Source organism: Varanus komodoensis, unplaced genomic scaffold (genome assembly GCF_004798865.1).
Source record: "Varanus komodoensis strain SLA01 unplaced genomic scaffold, ASM479886v1 scaffold6_4, whole genome shotgun sequence".
NCBI lineage: Eukaryota > Metazoa > Chordata > Lepidosauria > Squamata > Varanidae > Varanus > Varanus komodoensis.
In genome coordinates, this window is record NW_025336347.1 from 5,107,599 (window position 1) to 5,131,452 (window position 23,854).

The 23,854-nt window shown below is 40.9% G+C and overlaps 1 protein-coding gene across 1 annotated transcript in view; it reads right to left on the bottom strand.

Moving 5' to 3' along the window:
- CNTN6 (contactin 6) overlaps window positions 1-23,854 on the bottom strand; it is a 136,790-nt gene that overhangs the window by 17,381 nt on the left and 95,555 nt on the right. Inside the window, 5 exon segments of the mRNA XM_044451876.1 lie at window positions 8,246-8,316; window positions 12,216-12,365; window positions 12,448-12,606; window positions 14,258-14,375; window positions 15,725-15,900. Of these exon segments, the coding sequence (XP_044307811.1) occupies window positions 8,246-8,316; window positions 12,216-12,365; window positions 12,448-12,606; window positions 14,258-14,375; window positions 15,725-15,900 (674 nt within the window).

Here is a 23,854-nt window from a genome sequence, read left to right on the forward strand (position 1 = left end):
CCTGCCCTGGATGCGGTCATGCTCCTCCTAAAGGACAAAGTTTTTAGCCTGGGGGTGCCCCAAGCTGTCGTTTGCTTCACAGGTGACATAGATGGCCAGGAGCACCTTCTATCAGCTTGGACTGATCTTTCAGCTACATTCCTACTTAGGCAAGAGGAGCCTTGCAACAGTAATCCATGGACTGGTAACTCTTGCCTGGATGGCTGTCATGCACTCTACATGGGGCTGCCTTTGGAGATGGTCTGGACACACCAGCTAATTCAAAACAGGGCAGCAGTCCTGTTATTTATTTATTTAAAGCTTTTATATGCCGCCCTCTACAGTGTTCTAGGAAATGAGGACTGCTCCTGGAGAGCTCATCACGTGCTTCTCTGTCAGCTGCACTGGCTGCCTGGCCCCAATCCAAAGCGCCAGTGCTTTTTTTTGTCATAGAATGCAGCAGAACGGAGTTCCAGCACCTTTTTTCGACAGATTTTCCAAGTTTTAAAAGTAACTTTTGAAAATTTGATGTTTGGCCCACGTGGATTTGAATCACCCTGTCGAGCGTAGCAGGTTGGCGGCAAAATCATTAAAACGGTGCATGCGGGCTGCTTGTGTGTCGAGTCCAATGCATACGCACTTCATCCACGCTGGTTGTGATGGCGCCGCTCGCTTTGTGATTGGTCGTGTGGTCGCGTGCTGAGTGCTTACTGCGGGTGGCAACCGTTACGTTTCGTTACACAACTGAAGTGTGTGGGTGTGTGTACAGTGATTGACTACATGCAAAAGGTAAATAATTGCATTTCGGCACCTTTTTTCTTACAAAAAAAGCACCGCAAACTGCTGACGTTAACATGTAAAGCCCTGGATGGCTTGGGTCTGGGATAGCTAAAAGAATCCCTGTCTCCATATATCCCTACCAGACCACCTCCATGGAGCCACAGCCTAGTGGAGTAAAAGGCAAACTGGGGAGAAGAAAGGCCTTTTCTGCTGTGGCACCTTGCTTGTGCAATCGTCTTTCCATGGAGGTATGTTTAGCACCCTTGTTCTTGGACTTCCATCGCTTCATTATTGAACTTTTTATTTAACACTTGTTTTCAGTTGCTGTTCTGATCTTATTATTTGATATTAATGCTACTACTTTGTACATTCTGTGCTCCTGTCCTGTGTATTAGACTAATTAAATTTGCATGTTTGTATATTGGATTTTATAGTTTTATTCTATTTTGTGGTTTTTTCGAATTATGTTGACTGCTTTTTAGCATCACCGTGAGCTGCCCGGAGAGCCTTTGGGATATGGAGCAGCATACAAATGTAATAAACAAACAAACAAACAAACAGTGCAGAACGAAGTAAAAGCATAGCTTCCCATGATCTGGACACTATCTTCTGTGAATTCAGCCTAAGATTGCAAGAGCTCTTATTAGTTACTTGTCCTTTCAGATGCACATGGCTTTTTATATGAACTGCTGCTAAGTCAAATCATCTCCATCCTACACTTCTGCCTTTGATTTTTTTTCCTGTCTAAATAAAGAGTTTTCATTTATTTCTGTTGAATTCCATCATGATAGTCTTGCGTCAGAGTTTAGCCTGCCAAGATCATTTTGAACCTTGCTTCTGCCTTCAGAGCTGCGAGCTGTTCTTTCCAATCGTAACCATGGCTGTGAAGATATTGACACAGCTGGGATACTGTGAGAAAGGGTTATGTAGTCCCTCACTCAGCAGCACTGCTCCAAACCAGCTCACATACTCTCCTCAGCTCCCAGTTCCAATGAAAACAGAAGAACCAGTCAAGCATCTTCTGCAGCTTCTTGCTTTATTCTTATATGATCATACTAGTCTAATTTTAACATTTCAGTTTAGTGTAGATCACCAGAATATAACAATGCTCCTTTTTATACTTTAAACATTGGTGTGCTTTGAACAGATTGTACAGTAAAATAATATTCCTATTAATAAAATTATCTGTCAAAGTGTGTACTAATATATAGGCTGAAAAGCTATCTGCATCATTGTGCACCTTTCCAATACGCCCACATGCTGGTAATTTCAAGAAGAGGGAGACACTGGTGTAATACGTGACCTATCAGGCTATAGGATGGCGGTGTGCATTCCTTAATAGACATTCTTACCTTTCCAAAGGGGAAAAAAATCATTTAAAAGAAGAAGTGCACAAGAAGCTGAACAAAAAGTGAATTAGAATTCACTGCCTTCATGGCTTGTATAGAGACAGTGGATATGTGTCCACTTTTACATAGGACAGTCCTCTATTTAAAGAACTATTCTATTTGTGTCCAGTTAAAAGAGGAATAAGCATAAGAAAGGATAGCAGGGGCCTTGAGGGTATCTATCATCCTGGGCAGGAAAGTGAGCAGGCACACTTGTAGGTCAGCTGATCAGTTTTTCTCATGAGGGTTAGATATTCTCTATTTCATTTTGGTTTACAACCATTTCTAAATCTGCATTTATATGCATATAAATTAGCCTGCACAAACTTTTATAAAATGACTCCTCTTTTGCGCTCTTTCTTGGCAATGCATAAGTGGCCACTTTACTGTCTAACTAGAAGATACATTCCTATCTAGCAAGGTACAAGCATTCAATGAACTACTGAAATTGGATGATGACTGCAAGAAACTACCAGTATCTGTCATTCTAAATTGGAAATGGATAGATGTGGCTATAGAAAGGGATAGAAGGTTTTCTAAAGCTTGTTTTTTTATTTGTCTGTTCTTTTCTTCTGCTGTTTACTCTTTTCTAAACCTTAAAAGTAAACAGTAGTAATATTTTACAGTTTTACCTTTGGTCATATTGTAAAAGCAAAAACAGGTTTTTGCTCTCTTCTACTTGCTCAGGCTTGCCGTGTTAGCTGTGATACATGATGGAGAGCCAAGAGATTCATGCGTCTATGCGCACGTGAGTGCACACACACGCATACAAAATCTTGGTTTATACTACTTGCTGGACCATTTAATTTGTTTCTGATGCTCCTGTAATCTCAGATTTAATCTGGCTGGCTAGTCAATTCATCCCAGCAAAGCAGAGTTATGGTGTTCTGTTTTGTTAGCAGGTTCCTCAAAGTAAAAGCTTCATGTCAAAATCAAATTAATTCTGGGCATTTGTGGGACTTGGATTTAGTCTGAGTTGCATTTTTTCTACTAGTATAAAGCAGAGGAAGAAGATAAAAGAAGGGCTGCAATGCATTGCGGAAAATAAACTTTCAAAGCCACTATTTAAATTATAGTGCTATTTTCCTGAATTTCAAATAAACTGAAGCACACGTAAGTGTTTGAATGATAAAGAATGATGCATCTTCCCCCCACCCCCTCGCACCCAAATCATTTCTGGAAATCCTTGGGAAAATCAAAAAGTCCATCCTCCTGCATAAACTCCCATCCATTCTCTTTCTAATGAATCAAAATATCCCCTTTGTTCTTGGTCTTTTTTCACTGGAGCAATGCAGAGAAAACAACTGTCATCTGTCAAGTCAATGGGAATAAAGGACTAGCGTGTTTTATATGTTCCTTGTCACATGCTGACAGTAGAACATTTTCTCTCAGAAAGTTGGGTGTGATGCAGCCGTTTGTTAAAAGAGCACAGCTAAAATGATGCATTGGATGTATGCCACAGCTATATTTGTCAAAATAAACACAGAGAGCAAGGGCAGCATAAGTGAACCCTGCGAACAGAAAAGAGAAAGAGTTTGTCTCCATGTTGTGCCAATTTGCACATTTTTGCCAGGAAGAATTTTTCACATCTAAAAAATACTTGCAGGGAGGCCACCTGGGTTAAAAGATCAAATCATTCTCTTTTCCATGTGCTGTAGCTTAGCATAAGTAGCTTGTTGACTGAAAAATGCTACTTGTATGTACAGATAGGAAAAAAGTTTGTTTGGTCTGGACTTTGGGCCTAGCTAATCCAAAATGGCCAGACTAGTGCTCAGAGTGGAGTGCAAATATATGGATTGGTTTGCAGTTTTACCAAATTTTCTATGGGACTATTCAAATTCTTAATAGCTTATATGGTGGTCAAAGGATGCCATTTTGTTTCTTTGTTTGGTCTTTTTGCTTTGCTTTTTTTTTACAAGTTCAAACTGCTTGGAGCAGCTGGAATATGTGTCAGACAGCACAAACTAAACTTGAAAATGTTCTGGGAAGTAGCCATGGATCATTATATGTCCCTTCCTGTGTAATTGTATAGGAGAAAAGATTATTGTGCCAAGATATTCATAGAAGCAGCCATCCTGTTTTCTATACATTGTCCTTGGTAGACCACAAGAGACACAAGACATTAAAGGACGAGGAGGAGGAGGCCCACTCCATGATGCTCTTCATTTTGTTCTTATATACTGTCTAATGCTCTGAATCCATTACTGCCACTAATATATGATGACCAGCCAGGTGTTCTGTTTAGTTGTTCTTTGTATTTATTAAATCCCTCCAAGGAGCTCTGAGCAGTATTTTAATCTAGCAACAATACCTTGCGAGCTGCCCAGACAATGTTGGAGATCCATGAAAACCTGCCAATGTGTCCCTTAACTGTCAAAATAACAGCTTGGGAAAGCGTAATTTAACTGGAGGGACAGCATGGAGGTTGTGGAAAGGGCTGGCTTCCTTCCCCATTCATCGTGGACTGAACCCAGCTCAAGTCTGGGAGAGTGCAGTAGCTTCAGGAAGCAAGCATAGCTCAGTGGAAAGAGAGTTGCTTGGCAAGCAGAGGGTCCCTAGTTAAATATCCACCATACCCAGGTAGGACTGGAAAAATGCTGGGTTGAAACCACACAGAAACATTTTCTGCCCTTTCAAAGAGTCCTGACCCTGATAAAATAGTCTTCTCACTCCAGTACAACGCAGCTTGCTATGCTCCTATGAAGGGGTTCTGGAAGAAGCAGGGCATTCAATCTTTTGCATGGTTATAGCACAAAGGTACATTGAGCTTATAAAAAAAATAACTGATCCCAAACCACTACTGAGTGAGCTGAGTGGGATTTTGAGCTTAAATTGCCATACCAGAGTCCGGCACTAAGCAGCCCAGTACTTTGCAAGCCTTTTGTTTGCCTGATATCTTGGACAGCCCTCTCCCTGCCCACCTCCTACAATGAAAAACAGCAACTCATAATAAGAAGGTGACTTTTTAGTGCAGTGGCTGGCTGGGAGTGAAGTGCCCAAGTTGGGAAGGTAAAGCATTTGTGGAGCTCCTTCGGGATTCTGACAGAACCCAAGGAGTTCCCATGAAATCCTGGTTGGGCAACACTGGCCTGGCCTCCTTGCCTCAGGCTGTCACACCTCTGCATTCTCAGCACGCTACTGTCTCACATTCCTTTCTGCCTGCTTTCTGTATCAGTCTGTTAGGCTGGGACATCAAGGGTAAGCCTCCTGACATTTACCCATATTCAGGCTGTTTTCAAAGCCTTCCTTGAAAAAAAAAGGATCCCACAGCATTCTTGTTTTAGTCTCTATTCTTATTATTGCTTTTCTGACTATTTAGCCTTGATCTATATTCTTGCAACAGAAGCCATATCTCACAACCTATCTGAAGTGGAAAATGCAAACCAACAAAATTATATTGTGTGTGTGTGTGTGTGCATGTTAGAATTAATTTAAATGTCTGAGGGATGATAATTCCTTTCTTTCGTCCTTTCCAATAAGGTGACCATACCTACATTCTGTGGCTTTCTAAATGTTCTCCAGTTTCTTTGTTCTCTAAATGGTGATGCCCTTGACCTCCTGAATTTTGAACACCTCGTAATATCTATCAATTCTGAGTGGGATATAATCCTTTTTTACGCTTCCTTTGCTGACACTTTGTAAAACCTGTAACCAGAAACAATACCAAAGCCCACCTCTCAGATAGAAACCTAAGCTGTATAGGCTATCATTTCTAAGAATAAGGCATTTGCCTTTGTTTATCTATCATATGACATCATTGTGTGTCCATAATAATTCCCAGGTGCACAGCATCCAGCCAGTTTATTCTGTATTTTGGTTATAGATTTATCCTCTCTAATAATTTCGCTGCTCTTTATTGAACTTAATACAGACACTGGTAGCTTAGTTCTTTAAAACTGAGCACAAGTTCTTTGTTCTTACTTTCCAGTCCTCCATGGCCACACTACCTACATGTACCTTCTCCTGACCTTCACTTCTCCATTCTCCATTACTCTTTGCTGTCAAAAGGTCTTGTTCAAGGACTCTGGCCTTACTTTCTTTCTTCCCCAGAAATACGAAATTGCCTCTTGAAATATCTGCTGTGCTACTCTAGCTCTAGTGAGGTGTGAAACTGGCCATACCCAAAGCTCTCCCTGACCTTCAGTTCTGATTTTGCAGCTGGAGTGGCAAGGGCTGGAGCCGAATATGACCCACACTTATATGTGCATGAATGGAAATCTCCATGCAATTGGAGCTTCGGCTTTACTGGTGAGCATTCTACAGTGCCTGAACTGAGGGAGCCAAGCTGGTAGGTCCTGGGACTTCGTAAACAGGGGCAGCAGGAGCAGAGCCATGACGTACTCAAGGGATATTTACATGATTAAAAATCTCCCCTCAAAGCTCACGTATTCTGTGAGGTTCCAATACATACTCCTAGTCCTTATGAAAGACTGACCCAGCCTGGTACCAAGCTTAAAGGTAAAGGTTTTCCCTTGACGTTGCGTCCAGTCATGCCTGACTCTAGGGAGCAGTGCTCATCTCCGTTTCCTAGCTGAGGGAGCCAGAGTTTGTCCGCAGACAGTCTCCGTGGTCATGTGGCCGGCATGACTAAACACGGAACGCTGTTACCTGCCCACCGAAGTGGTACCTTTGTATCTACTTGCATTTGCATGCTTTCGAACTGCAAGGTTGGCAGGAGCTGGGATGGAGCACGGGAGCTCACCCCATGTGCACATTCGAACCGGCGACCTTTCGATCAACCAGCCCAGCAGCACAGCGGTTTAAACCGCTGTGCCACCTGCAGTCCCCGTGGTACCAAGCTTAGGCAACTGCAAAACAACTTCATTTAGCCATGCCTGCTTTTCCTCTGTTTGCTCCCCTGTATTGAACTTTAGACTGTTAGATTCTCAGGACAGAAACTTGCTTTCGGTGCCCCATAAAGTGCTATGCACACCCCTGGAACCATATAAATAAATAAGAACAGTAAAAAGTTGTCTTTAAATGTGAGACTGGTTACACAGCTTTGTAATGTTTCATACCAGAAGGACACTGATGCCCTGCCTTCATGCCACCTTCCAGATTCTGCGATGGCCCAGCCTTTTCCATATGTTTCTAGTCTTTCTGTGTGTTTAGTGAAAGGATATTCTGTCATCTGAATACATTCTTTTCAATGGGATTTGGCAGGAGGGAGTTCTTTGTGAACGTCTGTTATAGCTCTGAGAACCACCAGATTCAAAATAATGAACATTTATGTGGAACTGCAGGGGATCTGATGTAAGAAGCACAGCACCACTCAGCGAATGGTGGCACCAAATCAGCCTTGGAGCTGCTCTGGCCTTTCTAAAAGAAGCATAAAAAGTGGAATGAGCTGTCACTGATGCATTCAGCTGCTGACATGCACTATTTTAAGCCAGGGTAGGGAAGCTGTGTGTCCTTCCAGATGTCATTGGACACACTGGTCACAACATTGTGGGAGAGCACTGAAGGGCGACACTTCCCTACCTCGGTTTTAAGTGAAGCATGTACAGGAAAATGTACAGGCTGCAAAAAAGTCTTCCTTCTGATGTTTGAATTTCAGTTCCTAGGATTCCTGACCATCGATGCAGCCTGAGTGGCTTCCCACTGACATGTTAAAGATGATCCACAAGCTCATTGCAGAGGTAATTATGCATAGCTGGAGAGCTTCTTCAGTTACCTGTTAGTTGGATGTACCTTTCAGTGGAATGAGGATTCAGTGCCGTTTGGGTATATTTGCCTTCTAAGCATACTGTAAGTGGTATTCCATACTGAAAGGCCTTGTCTTCATTTATGTATGACAGGATACACCTTGGCAGCATCATATTTCAAAATGGCAGCGGGGGGGGGGGGGAATAGACAAGCAAACAAAACTGTGCAGAATAGTTAATGTGGAAAATACCCAAACTGATCAGTGTTAATCTGTTTCTGCATAATGATGAAAAGAGGGCTACAGATGACTTCCAAAGATCTCCATAGCATGCCTCACATTGTTTTCTTCTCTAAATTGCTTGTAACAGTGACATGGCAAACCTACTTTAGCTACACCTGCCTTGTAATTTCCCTTAATCACACTGAAGAGTTAAGATGGATGTATAAATTACCTCCCATGTGATGACAAGCTCAGACCGGCTTCCTCCACCTCCACTCACATTTGCTGGCGCCACTGTGGGAACTGGGAGGGGAAAAATCCACAAAATTCTGTGTAACGAATAAGGCAGTTACAATTCATAAAACACTTCTGTGATGCATGAACAAAGGAGTGAATACACAAGATTCAGTGTCCATAGAATTGTTTCTCCAATCCTTGTTTGCAAAGGAAATAATTAATACAACAGGCTTTTCCAGCCCACTGCAGGTATGTTCTGAGTTGATCATCTGTATCTACTACTAACCTCTTGAATTGTACATGGACTGAGAAATGGGAGATCATGGTAGGAGTGTGGCTTTCATAGTGATAGAACTAAAATTCCTCTACAGAGCACCCCATTTTAGTCAATCAAGAGCAGCAGACCAAAAGAAGGAATCTCTATGAATGGCTTGGGTTACAATCCTGTTGCCACTTATTTTGGAATGAGTCCCACTGAATTACATGAGAATCACTTCAGAGAAGATAATAATTGGACTGCAATGTCAGACACTTTCAATGCCACAAGAATTATGCTGGTCCACCATGAATATGGTGAGTCAGCCTTTCCCAACTGGGTGCCTTCCAGATCTTTTTGGACTACAACCTCTGTCATCTCCAGCCACAACCATTGGCTAGGGGTATTTGATTTGTAGTTAAACACTTTGGGAGAGCACCAAGATGGGGAAGACTGATCTATAAAATGAGCCACTGGACACTCTAAAACTTGGCAGGTTGATCCTAACATGTAAATTCACCTCTTTACTATCACTGTTAGCTTTAATGTAGCTAACTAAGGGCAGTATCCTTCACTGGTGCTGTGCCCCTACTAGTTCTACTGTGCTAGCAGAATGGACTGCTACCAAAGCAGAAACAAATGGTTCCTGAATTAAGCAAGGAAACAAACTTGCTTGTACAAGTTCTCCTCCTTTTCAATATTGCAAGTGCCTAATATTACCCTAAGACATAACCTTTCCATTTTTTAACAAGCTTTGTTCTTTTGTAATTGAGAATTTTGTCTTTATAAAAGGAATTGCATTATATTTGAGTGTGTATGTCCTTTCCTTCCCTTTGAAGAAGCTGTGCTAGATTTGCAAAAGTTCAAGAAAGAAAGGGGAATGGGGTGGTTAACTAGATGAAGAATTGAAAAGAGGCTTCCAAGCCAAGCTCAACTAGTGTTCCACTGTTCCATGAACCAGTTAATGCTCAATTAGTGCTTGTGTCAAATGAGTTCGTATTTACTGTATTTGCATGGAAAAGAAATTTGTACTACTGCTCAACAAAGCCTCAACTGGGTCATAGTTGAGAAACAGATGAAAATTTACGGTTAACTGCATCGGCAGAAGCTCAATTAATTCTGAGCTCCATTTTAATGAAATGAGCACTGGCTCATTTGCCTCCAGGAATGTATGAATGCTCGATCAGGTTTTAGCTGGCAATGTAGACCTTATAAGACAGACTTTCTCATTCACTCTTTCATCACTATTTGTTTGTCACACCTGTTGCTCTGAGGCTGATTTTAATTAGCATTTTAGAACAGCTGCACAGCAGAATTGCTTCCCTATTGTCTATGGGATGTTTAAGTAGTCAAATGGGTAGAGTTTATTCAAATCCCTTTAGATCAATATTTTAACCTGCACATCAGTGCTGATGTTCTGTTTCTGAATCTTCTACACCCCTAATTTCAACACCCCAGAGCAGGGGATCTCAAACCTGCATAAAAGCCTCCACTAAAGGTACCTTGGCAAAAAATACTATTTTTTTCTTTCTTGCTTCTAGAATTCTACAGTTTATAAAATCAGTGCAAGAAGGAAGAATTTAAATGTAGGTCCCTTGCAACACATTTTGCTTAACTGTGCCCCATGCATTAATAATACTTTTCCAGTATTTAGCTATACAATATGTGCATTATTATGCAGGGATGGGGTAATGTTTTCTTTTCTTTCTAGAATTCTCAACTCTCCCAATCTATCTTAAAGCTGTAATGTACATGCTATACTCTGGATTTTATAATAATAGTTAGGACATAATTATAATAATGGAATCACAGAACAGTAGAGCTGGAAGGGGCCAGAGGGCCACCGGGTCCAACAGCCTGCTCAGTGCAGGACTCCCAGTTAAACCATCCCTCTCAGATGGCTGTCCAGTTGCATCTTGAATGCCTTGATTCTGGTTTCATTGTTATACTTCTCTAACAGGCAGGATTTTTTTCCTGCTATCTAGCCAGAATTTGGCTTCCTGTCACTTGACCTCATTATTCCATGTCCTGCACTGTGGAATGATCAAGAAGAGATCCTGGTCTTCCTCTTTGTGACAGCCTTGAAGGGAACTATCATATCAAGTACAAGAACTTGAAGAGTACCATCATATCCTCCCTCAGTCTTCCCTTCTTGAGGCTAAACATAACCTGTGTTGAGAAACTGTACATGCAACATGCAAAATATCATCCTGGATCTGATCCACAAGCATTTCAATGTCTCCAGAAATTCTAACACCCATCACATATTAAGTAATGGCTTGGAAACTTTTCTATTCCAAAAGCTGTATTCCAAAAGGCCTGCCAAAGGTGGGGAGGACCAAAGACAAAGGGGACATGCCTACTTCAAAAGCTCATGTGCACACACTCATGAGTGCATATGTACGCATATACATATGTATTCACTCTCTCTCTCACACACACATGCAGAAATGTCCCCTGCCATCTAGTGATTCAGCATGAAGAAAGGCTTCCTGTTGGAACTGTTGGAGCCTGTGGGAGATTTGGTGTCCAAGGGAAGATCAAGACTTCCTTCCTGTCCACTTCCTCCTGAAGTTGCAATTACACTTGACAAATCCTTCTATTGGTGCCAGTAGGTAAGTTTTTCCTGAGGCTAGTAGTAAGATGGATGAAGCAATCTTGGCAGTGGTGGTCATAGCAGGAAGAACAGTAGACCAGTAATCCTGCCTTCCTCAGATGTGAGTCCTGCATATCACTCTTTATACTGCAATTAGACCATTTCATTGATGCCAGTGGAGTGCTTCTTTCAAGCCTAACTGCTGGGGATCAGGTGAGGTGACGACAAGCAGGCAAGGCCCTATGGACTCATTCGCAAATCCTTGTAGGCCACATCTGGCCCACGGGCTACTGGTTTCCCTCCCTCCTCTGGAACAAGCTGATGCACCAGAAATTAGCTGGTGACCCAGCATCAGAGTATCTACCTTCTACACAGCTCTGCATTAAAAGTTGCTATTGATCTTTTGGAGGCATAGTTTGTTTCTCAGTTGCCACTGCGTACAATTGAATGGTGGAGGGAGCTGGGCAAAAGTACTAGTGGATTTCAGATACAGTCTTCAAGATCTGCACACCTGCATGGTGCTTACCGACTGGCCCTACTTCCGTAAGTGCTACAGATGTGGAAACGGCCAGTGCCATTATACAGATCTCCCAGGACTCCCATAAAAGGGCTGACCAGACTGTGAAATCGGTGTCTTCTGCACTCAGACCACAGTCTGGGCTTTGACTTCCTGCGAACACATAAGATCAACCTCAATATGGTTTACTGATATTGCTGTAAGGAAGTAAGGAACTAATCTAAGGAAAGGGGTATTACAGATGAGTACCTGCTCTCCATGCCTGGATCCTGCACTAGTTGGGGAATCCCTTTCCAACAAGTCATCAGAAAAGCAATCGTTCCATAGTGGCTAAAAACCACCCCCCTTCCCCAGTGCAGGATTTGGTGTCACATTTTATTTATTACTTGTATTTGATCATTATGTGAACTATTTAACAGCTACAGTGTAGCTCTAAAGTAAGTATAAAACATTAATAAATGATAAGTAATGTGCAACAAGCACTGAATCTCTGTTTTGCATCACTGGAGGCTAGATGATTCTAAGACGTTATGTTCCCTTCTGCAAAGAACAGTGTTACACTTTCAAGCACAACAACAGTATTTCAGTTAACTTACTTGATGCTTTAGTTCTCAGTAGCTCAGAGGGTGTGCTTGGCTCTCCAATCCCAACACTGTTGCCAGCCACGACTCGAAATTCATATTCAACCCAAGGATTTAAATCAACCACTGTTGCTGTGTGGGTCTGTCCATTAATAACTTCAGGAACTAAACATAAAATGAAAAGGTTAACAGGGGGTGCAATTTGAAAATATGGCAGAGAATGTAAGTCAGGGAAGTCATTGTGTACCCGTCGAAGCAGCTTGCCACCCAACTGAAAAGGGAGTTCTTGTCTGAATATTGTATATCTGGACCGGACTGTTATTATCTACTCCTGGTCTCCAGTTTAGCACTGCAGTTGTACTTGAAATATGCTCAATAGTAACATCTTTGGGGGGACCAGGAGTGCCTTATAAAAAGACAAAAAAACAAAAAACAAAACAATTTATTTTTATTTTTTTTCATAATCCTTAAAACTTACACACATACACACATAGTAAACAACACAACTGTTTGTCATTCATCAATAAGTAACATTTTATTTCCACTCTTTTGTCTATCCTAATTTACACATTTTATGTTCCGCAATTTCCCCCTGCAACTTAGTGTTAACCTTTTTCTTTCTCTCATACTAATGAGTTCTGTTAGCCTCAGCTGTTGTGGCCATGTGCCATGTTTTATATTGCCATTTCATGAATGCGTGTAACTCCTGAGTGTTTCCAGTGCTTAGATATTGGCTGCTTAGCTGGCGTCAATTGATTTCAGTTTTGACTGCCTCTTTTAGATATCCTGATAGCATTATCAAAGGACTGTCTAGCATAGTATCATTAATGATTTCTAGTATCCCTTTCCTCATGTCCTCCCAGAATGCAAAAGAGTTTGAAAGTATGAGCATTTCTTTTGAGTGTTCAGTTGTGAATATGATATTCTGTCACTAGCTGTGTTAGGAATGGTTTTAGCAGTCAACATGAAGTTTCCCCCTGGACAAACTAGTTCAGTCTCCTGCATTAACACAGGAGTACACCCGCTGGCTAAAGATCTCACACAAATGCTTCTGTCTAGCTTTTATTGGAATCATTCCTCAAAATATTAAACCTAGACCAAGGAGTTCTCTCCTCACTTTCTGGGCAATCATCCAAGATAGTTCTTTTCTGTATCTTGCCACAAAACCTGTCAGCTCTCAGACCCAAACATCCTTTCCAATCTCATGCTGCCGCTTCCAAAATTGAATTTGAAAATGAAGGCCTTTCCTCATTTCTGCTGCAGCAGATGGTAACCACATGCTAATCTGTGTCATCTCCCAGCCAAAGTGACCAGGATGTGTGAGTCCACTCCCAGGTGCATAATTCAATTTCAGCACACGGTGGGAGCTGAACAATAGATAATGTTTCTAAAACCAAATCCCTTGCGCAAGGACAACCAAATCGCCTTCCTTCCTATTCTTTTGACTGTGACCCATGGCAGTGGCTGTCCTACCTCAGTCTCAACCAGTCAGAGTCTCCATATGTGTGGAGCACAAAACATGCACACTTATTTATCAGAAACTTGGCAGATGTACTTCCCTCTTAAGGAACTACTAACTATGCCAATACAATCTTTCAGTTCTGACAAAGAGGAAAACACACTTTTTAAAATTCCTTATGGCAATCAGTGGGAGACGTGAAGGTTGGAGTTCTGGCTCCAACCTAAGTCAAAGCATTCAGCCTTCAAATTAGTCTGATTGGAATTGGACCATTCTCTGAAGTCCAGATTTTGGGATTGGTGCATATCCATAAGAGATAAATATGATAGTAGATATTATCCTTACAATGCTGTGGATGTATACTCCAGATATATGAGCAAGGAAATGAGAGAGGAAGAAGCTATTTTGGCAATCTGAATTTGTTAGCTGTTCAACAGGCAAATTTTAGCCCAAAGGGAATATATAACAGTATGAAATGTTTTGAGCTGTAGATGATGAGCTATATACATTTCATTCAACCAGTTTCTCTGATGCTGAAATATATCATATTTTTCTTGGTGTTAACAGTTAGTTGGAATTTTACACTTAATAGACTTACCCCTTACAATTATCTCTGCTGTTTCAGATAGAATGTCCATAGCTGTTTTCACAGTGCATGTGTATTTCCCAGAATGATTTAGCTGAATATTTCTTATCATAAGGTCCCCTACAGATTCCTTGAGATAAAAAGGAGAAAAAGAGAGAACTAATCACACTTAACGTATTTTTCATAATGATATTTTGGTAACTTACTAAGTATTAATAAAATGCAATTTTAAAATTAAATTATGCAGTGCTGTCATCAGTTTGTTTTGTTTGGGCATTTTTATTACAGCCTCTTGCAAATAATGCATATGCTGAAAGTAAAAATAACCAGAAGTGGCTATATGCAGCAATAAAGATTCTGGTGGAGTAATTCTGGAAAGAGGGCATTGGGGGCATAAACCCCACCTTTTTGATTTCAGACAGAAGCTATATGCCAGAGAACCATTCCAGTGGATTTTTGGGATTCAATATGAGTGGAAGGCAGACCTCTAGCAGAACAAGGTGCTATCAATCATGTCTGGTAGAGATACTCCATTCCTGGTAGTGGGTAGAACCTAAAAAGGGGATGTAAGTTGGGTTCTTCTTCCTTTTATTTATTTATCTGAAATATTCCTTATTCCATTCCTCAGCTAAACAATTTCTGGAGCTGGTTATATAATCAGTAAGACTTAGCAATCCCTGCTATGGGCTTACACCCCAAAAAGCTAAACAACACAATGGAAAATAGGGTTTTACAAAATCCATTTAATCCCAGGGAGCTTTGCCTGGTGCCGTCGCTGTATTCTTTTTGGCGTCAGGCGAAGACCATTTTATTTTCCCAATATTTTACCAGTTAATTTGTTTTATCCTTGTTTTCATCATCATTTATTGTATGCAGTGTGTGGTTTGTTGTATATGGTTGTATATGGTGATTTATTTTTTGTTTTTCGTTCTTTGTAAACTGTCCAGAGTCTTTTAGTAATGGGATGGCATGCAAAACCTTTAAATAAATAAATAAATTTACACAGATTTGCACTTATGCAAATTCAGGCAGCAAAAAGCGTGCAAACTCATTTAAAGCTTTCCCTAGGAATATATATCTAGTAGATAGTAGTTATTTTTTTAAAATATGGTTTCAGCTATATATTTGAAAGAGCTTTACTCTGACAAATGCAAAATAGATCACCTATCTTTTCCATTTTCAACCCATTTCAAAGTTACTGCTGGCATGCCCTTGCCACAGAAAAAGTTCCCTTGGCAATTTCTTCAAGATACATTTTTATTATCAGTTCTTCAAGAATAACTGAAATAGTACTACAGATGTAGACCCTAAATTTTTAAACAAACTTAATGCAAAATAACTGCAGCGTTTAATTTCATAGTGTATATTAGAAACAGGAGAAATGTTGCAGGGATATTTAGGTTGTGTTCATTCTTATCACAGAATACTTAAACCACAGCAATCCATAACTGTGATTAGACAATAGTCTAAGAAACTTACCCCTCCAACTCTTTCAAAATGAGACATCCTTCTTTTAAAATCTATAATATCTCCATTAAATGACCATGAGAACACAACCTCAATGGATGGGTCTTTGTATACTTGACAAGGCAGGACAATACTTTCTCCAACTGTAACATCCATATTGGAAGGCGGAATAGTAATGACAGTTCTTTCTGTTGGACAGAAAATAATTCATTTTTGTTGTACAAGATGTTACAAAATATCAGTAACAAAAGTTAGAAGTTACAATATCGCATTGTTTTAAAAATAATTACAAAGATCCCAAAGGTTTTGATTTTTTAAAGGCAACAATTCAGAAATTTCACAAGTGATTTTAAATATACTACAAAGCACTTAATTAACAAAAATGATAGCTTGCTTAAGGGACAAGGGAATGAGTTATAGTTTCATTCTATCAACTCTATTGTTAGTGGGATTGTTGGTAAATTAGAGATAACAACTCCCCTGTTACAAGCAGTTTAAGCAAATCGAGTGTATGCTGATGAAAGCATTATGTAATCATGAGGATCCATATCCATGCAAATATGATACAACATCAAACCTGTATATGGGGGTAAATACTTATAAATTATGCCATAAATGATGGGAGAAAAGAGATGTGGAATGGAATGTTGAGAGAAGTCTTTAAAAATGTCAACATTATGATCATCAATAATCCATGAAACAAAAAATCAGGGAACTCCAGAGTTTCCAGCCAGCAGAAATGCATGCCATAATTTATCTTTCATGAGTTTTGGAGAATAGGCTGGAAAGCTTTTGTGATTTTCTTTCCAAACCTACATTTTGACAACCTGGTCCTAGAAGCTACCATGCCAACAAAGTGATACTTCAAATAAGATATAAAGATCCCCTTTAGACAAGAAAACTTTTAGTGGACAATCTTGTTAGTGGACATATTTTTAGTGGACAATCCTCTGTTTAAAGAACTGTCAAAGGACAGCCTTATATTTGAAGATGTGCTTCATGCGCACATATGTTCTATTTGAAGGGCTATTCCTTGAGCACTGGGTTCTTATGATAGGCTAAGCCAGTAGAATGGGGTGGTGGCGGCTTAGCATGTCCTGCAACCTCTTGCCATTTCCCTTGGGTTGCCATGGCTTGATTCGAGGCTGAGGAAACCGACCATGACCTATTGTTATGTCCAAAGCCAGACGACACACTGTGCCATAAGCAAGCTGAAAAATGGAAGGGTCCTTTATCAAGTATGACAAAGAAGCATTGCTGCTCAGGGCAAGGGACACTGTAGGGCCCACTTGGGGCCTGCAACAGAGAAGGCATGCAGTAAAGGAATGACCACTTGGCTTTACTTGCTCCCAGGGAAATGAAGCTGGGAGGGCCTTTCCTGATCTCCACCCCAACCCAACTTGCAAAGACAGGGGAGCAATTCTGCTTGTCTTCATGAGGGCAAATGTACACAGGCAGAATTTCCCGCTCTCCTCACCCAGCTCACAAGTACAGCTTGGGCTGGGAGGGGGCAATTCTGCCTGCCAGTGCCCTGCATGTGTGTGGCACTGACACGCAGCATCATTTCCTCAGCCTGCCCAGCAAAAACTTCACGAGTCAGGCTGGGTGTTTGGGATGGTGCACTGCAGCTGAGCAATGGAAGGGAGACCGGAAAGCTTCACTGCAGCTCAGCCACACTGCAAGTGAGAAACAGGAAAGGGGCCTTGGGCCACCTTGCAGTTCCACTTGCGGGGAGGGGACAAAGGCCACCTCATGTGGTGTTTTCCACAGCAATCCCTCTCTGCTGCGGTCAGTAGAGGGACAGGATGGGGAAGCAGGTGGTGGTTGCTGAATATGACCAGTGTCCCCTGACATAACAGCCAAGGGAAGAAGAGGGGGAATCAGTGCCTGACGTCACCAGCACAGCTGGGCCTTCCTGGCAATTGTAGCTACCCTGGTCTTAAAGAATCATCGGAAGCCACCCTAAATCTGCTTTAAAGAGGAGGATCCTCCAAAAGGTAGCTTTGTGTTGAAGCAGATTATCAACAGTGAGCACCTCAAGAACAGATTGGACAGGTAGGCACCCCCAGCCCACAATGTTGAGAATATTTCTAGTTAACTTGAAATATAATTATTTGTAATTATGTGTAACTGCAAATATTAATAGCAACATTAATATTAAGAGTTACATCAAAATATTAATACTTGTAATTATGTGCAAATTGGCATGTTCAATGTAAATCCAAATCTACCTACCTACCTACCTATTTCATTTTAATACCACCCAATAGCTGAAGTTCTCAGCTATGTTCTCTGTTGTCTTCTCCTTTGGTGATGTGAACTACCCCCTCCCCACCCCCCATCCTGGCTTCAGACTTATCACGCTTGAACAGCCTTCCTGCCTTGTTTCATGGTGAGCTGCAAAAAAGCTTAGGGTCAAACGAGATGTGATGTTAAGTGCATGGAAACAGATAACATGTTTATTTACATTAAAAAATGTAGATGCATGCCTTGTGTATGTGGTGGGGTGGGGTGGGGGAGAGAACAGGCAGGGCAGGGACCATGGTTCCCCAGGTTAACGCTACAGATCACAACAGAGCTTTATCTTGTTTTACCTTCCCAGCTTCCTGGGACAGATTAAAGGAGTGAACACAGACCAGCATTCTAGCTGCACCTTTACCAGAAGGCATGATGAGCATCCTAAAAATGCTAAACCCTAGAGCTCCACTTTGTCCAATTGTTCTGCTTTGTTAAGCTGTTCAGCCATGCATTACACAGAGTCTAAATGCACATTCCTGCCATCTTAGCAAAACCAAAAAGCATCCTTTATAGAAGACAGATGCTAGCTCTCTCTGGATCTACCAGCCTAGCTGGGTCATGGTAACTGCCATGAGGGATGCTGAAATGGTCACTTCACTTGAAGTGAAGTTGTTGCCTTTATGAGGTTTTCTTTAGTGTTTCCATCTCAAATATTTTTAAATGCCTCTTGAAAGCTCCCTCTTTCTCATTATCAGTCTGCTTTGCTTGCTAATTGCAGGTATGTATTTTGGAGCATACCCCGTTTCCAAGCAGAAAAATAGAGAAGGCACTCAGTACACTTGAGGTATAATAAAGACTTCTATCACAAGGAATAAACAACTCAATGAGCAGCAATAAACTTAATTTGCACATTAGATATGCTTTTTGGAATTCTGACATTTCAGCTGAATATAATACTGAAGCAATGAGGCCTATAATTGAACAGCCAAAACTTCTCCAGAGGGGAACCAAAACAAATGTTCCTTGCAAACACTATTATTATGATAGCATGTTGTTATTTTGATTTTTAATAAATTTTGCAATTGTCAAATTAAGCCTTTTCCGTTACATTTAAAAAGTTGCATCACTCAGTCAGGATACATGCCCATGGTGTGCAAAATGCAATGCTTAGAGATCTTGAAATGCTGGCTGGGTTCCAACAAGTGCCTTTGGAGGTGTGTATACACCAGGCCTGGGTTTCTTGAATAAAAACAAGTGAAGGAGAAACACAGAAAGAGATGCACATGAAGGTTGGCCCAGTGCCAAATCCCTCACAGTTTCTTAATTTCTCACAAATTATGTAAGTGACCTGCTACTATTTTTGGCTGAATATACTGCATCATATGAGCAGCAGCATCCTAATGTGCCAGTTCACCAACACCAATTATGTTGCAGTTGCTGGTACAGTTGGATTTGCACTGGAGGCCACTTACGCTAGTGCAACTTAATTTTCACTAACAGATTGACACGGTAGGACACTGCCTAGGATGTCTTACAAATTTAATTTGCTGGAGTCATAAACAAATAAGATTGCAGTTTAAGGACAGATGGCAGCCTTGTAGTTATACAATTTCTGGTAAGATACAATTCCTACCATCAAGCACATGATTGGTTGTTGCACTGGCTTAGTTCTGAACTGTTTTTAGTTCTGATATTCAATGAAGAAAAAAAAAACAAAGTCTGGTTAACAGTCTGCTTACTTTAGCAAGTACTGGGGGCAAAAAAGATATGAAGAATTCATCAAAAAGGGGAAAGAAGGGTATAGCAAATGATGCTGATGGTTACATTGATGCATCGGAAACATTTAAAAAAAGATATGGTGACTTCTGGAACAAGAAAAATTGTTTATCTTTCATGCTTTTATAAAACTTTTGAGAATGTTACGCAGAAAGTATGGGCTATATGTAAGTTATTCCCAGCTTTAAAAATTGTTTTGTTTGTCCTTCAGTATTTTTATAGACCTGACACAGTGTATGTTGTTGTTGTTAGTTGCGAAGTCACGTCCGACCCATCGCAACCCCATGGACAACACTCCTCCAGGCCTTCCTGTCCTCCACCATCCCCCGGAGTCCACTCAAGCTCACACCAACTGCTTCAGTGACTCCATCTAGCCACCTCATCCTCCGCCGCCCCCTTCTTCTTTTGCCCTCAGTTGTTCCCAGCATTAGGCTCTTCTCCAGGGAGTCCTTCCTTCTCATTAGGTGGCCAAAGTATTTGAGTTTCATCTTCAGTATCTGGCCTTCTAAAGAGCAGTCAGGGTTGATCTCCTCTAGGACTGACTGGTTTGATCGCCTTGCGGTCCAGGGGACTCACAGGAGTCTCCTCCAGCACCACAATTCAAAGATACAGTGTATAAGATACATCTAATACTGGTATATGCAAGCAGGTTAGGGAGCAGGAAATGGATCTAGAAATAGGCTTCTAGGCATGAATGTAGGTCACTTTCCTTATGTCCCTGCCCAACCTTTAGAGTGTGGAGGTAACAACACTGGGCTGCCAATACCAGGCCCAACCAGTGGCACGGTGCCATCAAGGGCAATCTCAACGGATTCTGAAATGTTTATAATTTGATAGGAATGGGATCTTGACTAGTCTATATAAAGCCTTGTCTGCCTGACCTCACCTTATTGTGACCAGGAACATATGAAAACATCCTCCCTCCATATTCCGGTCAGCATAATGCAATCCAGGAAGAATTCTTTTCATGCGAAATGGATTAGAAGAGGATTGGCATGGTTTGGACATTCTCAAAGTATCTTCTAAGGTATTGGTATATAACAATGCACCATATTCACAATTAATTATTTTCTAGTACTGGCGTATAACCTAATGAGAAGGAAGGACTCCCTGGAGAAGAGCCTAGTGCTGGGAACAATCGATGGCAAAAGAAGAAGGGGACGGCAGAGGATGAGGTGGTTAGATGGAGTCACGGAAGCAGTCGGTGTGACCTTAAGTGGACTCCGGGGGATGGTGGAGGACAGAAAGGCCTGGAGGAAGGTTGTCCATGGGGTCACGATAGGTCAGACGTGACTAACAACAACAACGACGACTGGCATATAATAATGAACTGTCTTTTTTTTTGCTGTTATTGTCATAACTTCGGTGGATATAGATCAAGGGTGATGGGAAATGGGTCCCATAGTTCATGGAACTGAATCCCATATTTGGCAGCACTGGGGATGGTTCAAGATGAGTCAACAGATTTTGACCACTGCTGAGAAAAGAGAAGCATGCCAAAAAACCACTGACACTCCAGAATATGGATCTTGGTCATGTGCCGATGTCCAAGGCCAAATGCAGCAGGCGTATGGCCAGACCAGCTTCCCAAAATAGTTGGAGAAATGGCAACAGCGGCATAACAAGTCCCTCCCCCACAAACTATATTTCATGCTTGTAATTAAATAAAGGTTGTGGCTAAGTCCAATGCCCCCCTTCCTTCCTTAACTCAATGTTAGCCAGGCCATAAACTATCCAACTTACGTTTTTTTCAAAACACCGCTTTAATAACAGCCACGTGGAACTTTTCAATTGACTACTGACAGAAACATGTGTGTTGGCAAGGTAATAATATTCTGACATTATAAAAATGAGAGTGATCAGTGGAGGAAAAGAAAACACCATTACATTATTGCAAACTATACTGGACATTCATTTTTTTTTAAATGCCATCATTGTTAATGTTACGTAGCATCAACCTTTTTGTAGAAGGCTGATAATTACATTCCAAGTAATTTGTCCTTAAAACATATCCTTCATCCACTGTTGTTAAAATTTAATATCAGAATGGAGAGATATCTGGAGAGAAAACCAATTATTTCAAAATGCCAAACAAGATCAGATTGCTAGAAAACCAAATGCAGGGAGGACAGAATATGTAGGTTGCCCCTCTCTATATCTGGTTTGGCTGGCACTACAATAACCTCTTCATAGGTTTATCATTGGGGACTTAACCCAAGCTCTTAAGAACGAAAACACATGCTTCTATCTCTTGAGCTAGAGGAAAATCTCTAGCAACTGGCAGCTGTGGCGGTTTCTGCCTCCTCCCCCCACCTTCCACTTCAGGCAGACCAGCCATGAAAACATTGACAGGATATATTTAAGCTTGTCTGCAGCCAGATTTCAACCACGGCTCTAGTACAGAGTTCTTATATGGATATATTGCAGGCTGCATGGTCCACGTTACCGCACAGAAGACTATCAAACAGGGAATGCATCCTGTGTTGTATTCATAAATGCCACATCCGCTGAGATATATGCGTGTGTGTGTATATCACATGTTCAGGTTGGCCCAATCCTTATTTAGGAAAGGAAGGAAAAAAGCAAGCAAATACATGGCTATGTACCCCAATGCGTTTCAATGCTCTGTGGAACGCCCGCATTCGTGGCATTCCTTTACCCACTCATTGCATGGAAATGGCAGCTGTGACCATGCACAGGAACGCACCCACAGCATACTGAACTGAATGAGGAAGCCACTGCAGGTCTCAACATGCAGAGCACGTTTATTTATTTATTTAAAAGGGGGATCTCCCATTTGAGCCCGTGAGCCTTTCAGATATTTTGGATGACCATTCCCATACTCCCTGACCATTGGCCATGTTGGCTGGGAGTTGTGCTAAAACACTGAAAGTATCAGGAGGGTACCAGACTGGGGAGTGGATTAGGAAAACCCAAGCTCAAATTTCAGTTCAGCAAGAAACTCACTGGTTTGGGCAAGTTACTATCTCTTGCCCTGAGACAAATCATATGTATGTTAAGGGGGTAAATCTTGTATATTGCCTTAAACTCTGAAAAGAAAGGTAGGTATAATTGCTGTGAATGAATATACTACATATTGTATGACAGTATACTTTGAGCCATGGAATATTGTTGAACTAGGAAAGGAGAGACCAAAGTTCCCATCTCAATGTAGCCATGAAGCCCATTGAGTTAGTTACTATCTTGAGTTAAATTGTGGACTAACAGACCTCACAGAGCAGCGTTGGGGATAAAATGGGATAGGAGACCAATGTCTGACTTGCGCTTCTTGGACTACAGGTGAGACATACAGGTATTAAAAAAAATTCAGTTACAAACAAAAATCTAAAGTGTCTAAACAACAAACATACTCAATTCAAGCAATTTTTTAAAAGTCAACAAGGACAGAAAGCAGCATGGACTGGAGTTGAAACAATCATCTCAGAGCAACAGTTTTATTTCAAAATTTGTTTGGCTTGGAAAAGATAGAAATGTGATACATAAATGAATACATAAAATGTACATCTGACTATGGAATCACAGAATTGGCTCACATTAGGGATGGGTTGCTTTCTTCCAGTTTCAATTTCTAAAAATTATTTTTAACACAAAATGAAGAAACTTATGAATTGTGGTAAATTCTTTCAAAATTTATTTGAAGCTAAATTAACATCCATCGGAACTGGCAAATTCAGTAGGTATATCTTTTTCCAGTGCTTTCCTATCACAGTTAATAAACATGAGGTTGTATCCAATAAAAGGAAATGGCAACACAATTCAATACTGGCATCAATGAACACATAAGGATTTAAACCCAGACTTTCAAGAGCAAAGCACTCAAAACCAGGGCCTTGATGGACAATCTGTTTTTAATCACTAGCTCCCTTTGTCCCAGATATAAAGAAAAGGGCACACTTTGGTACATTCTTATAGAAAAATTAATCAAAACAAAATTCGCACTGATCCTAATGACATGAGACTGTGAAATCATTTGAAAGATGTAATGCAAGGCCTTAGCTGGTGGGATAGAAACATTACTTTTAAAGAAATTTTAAGCAAATTAAGAAAATATCATTTGGTAATTGGAAAAAAAGCTCTTAAGAAAAACTAGCCACGTAAGACTAAAAC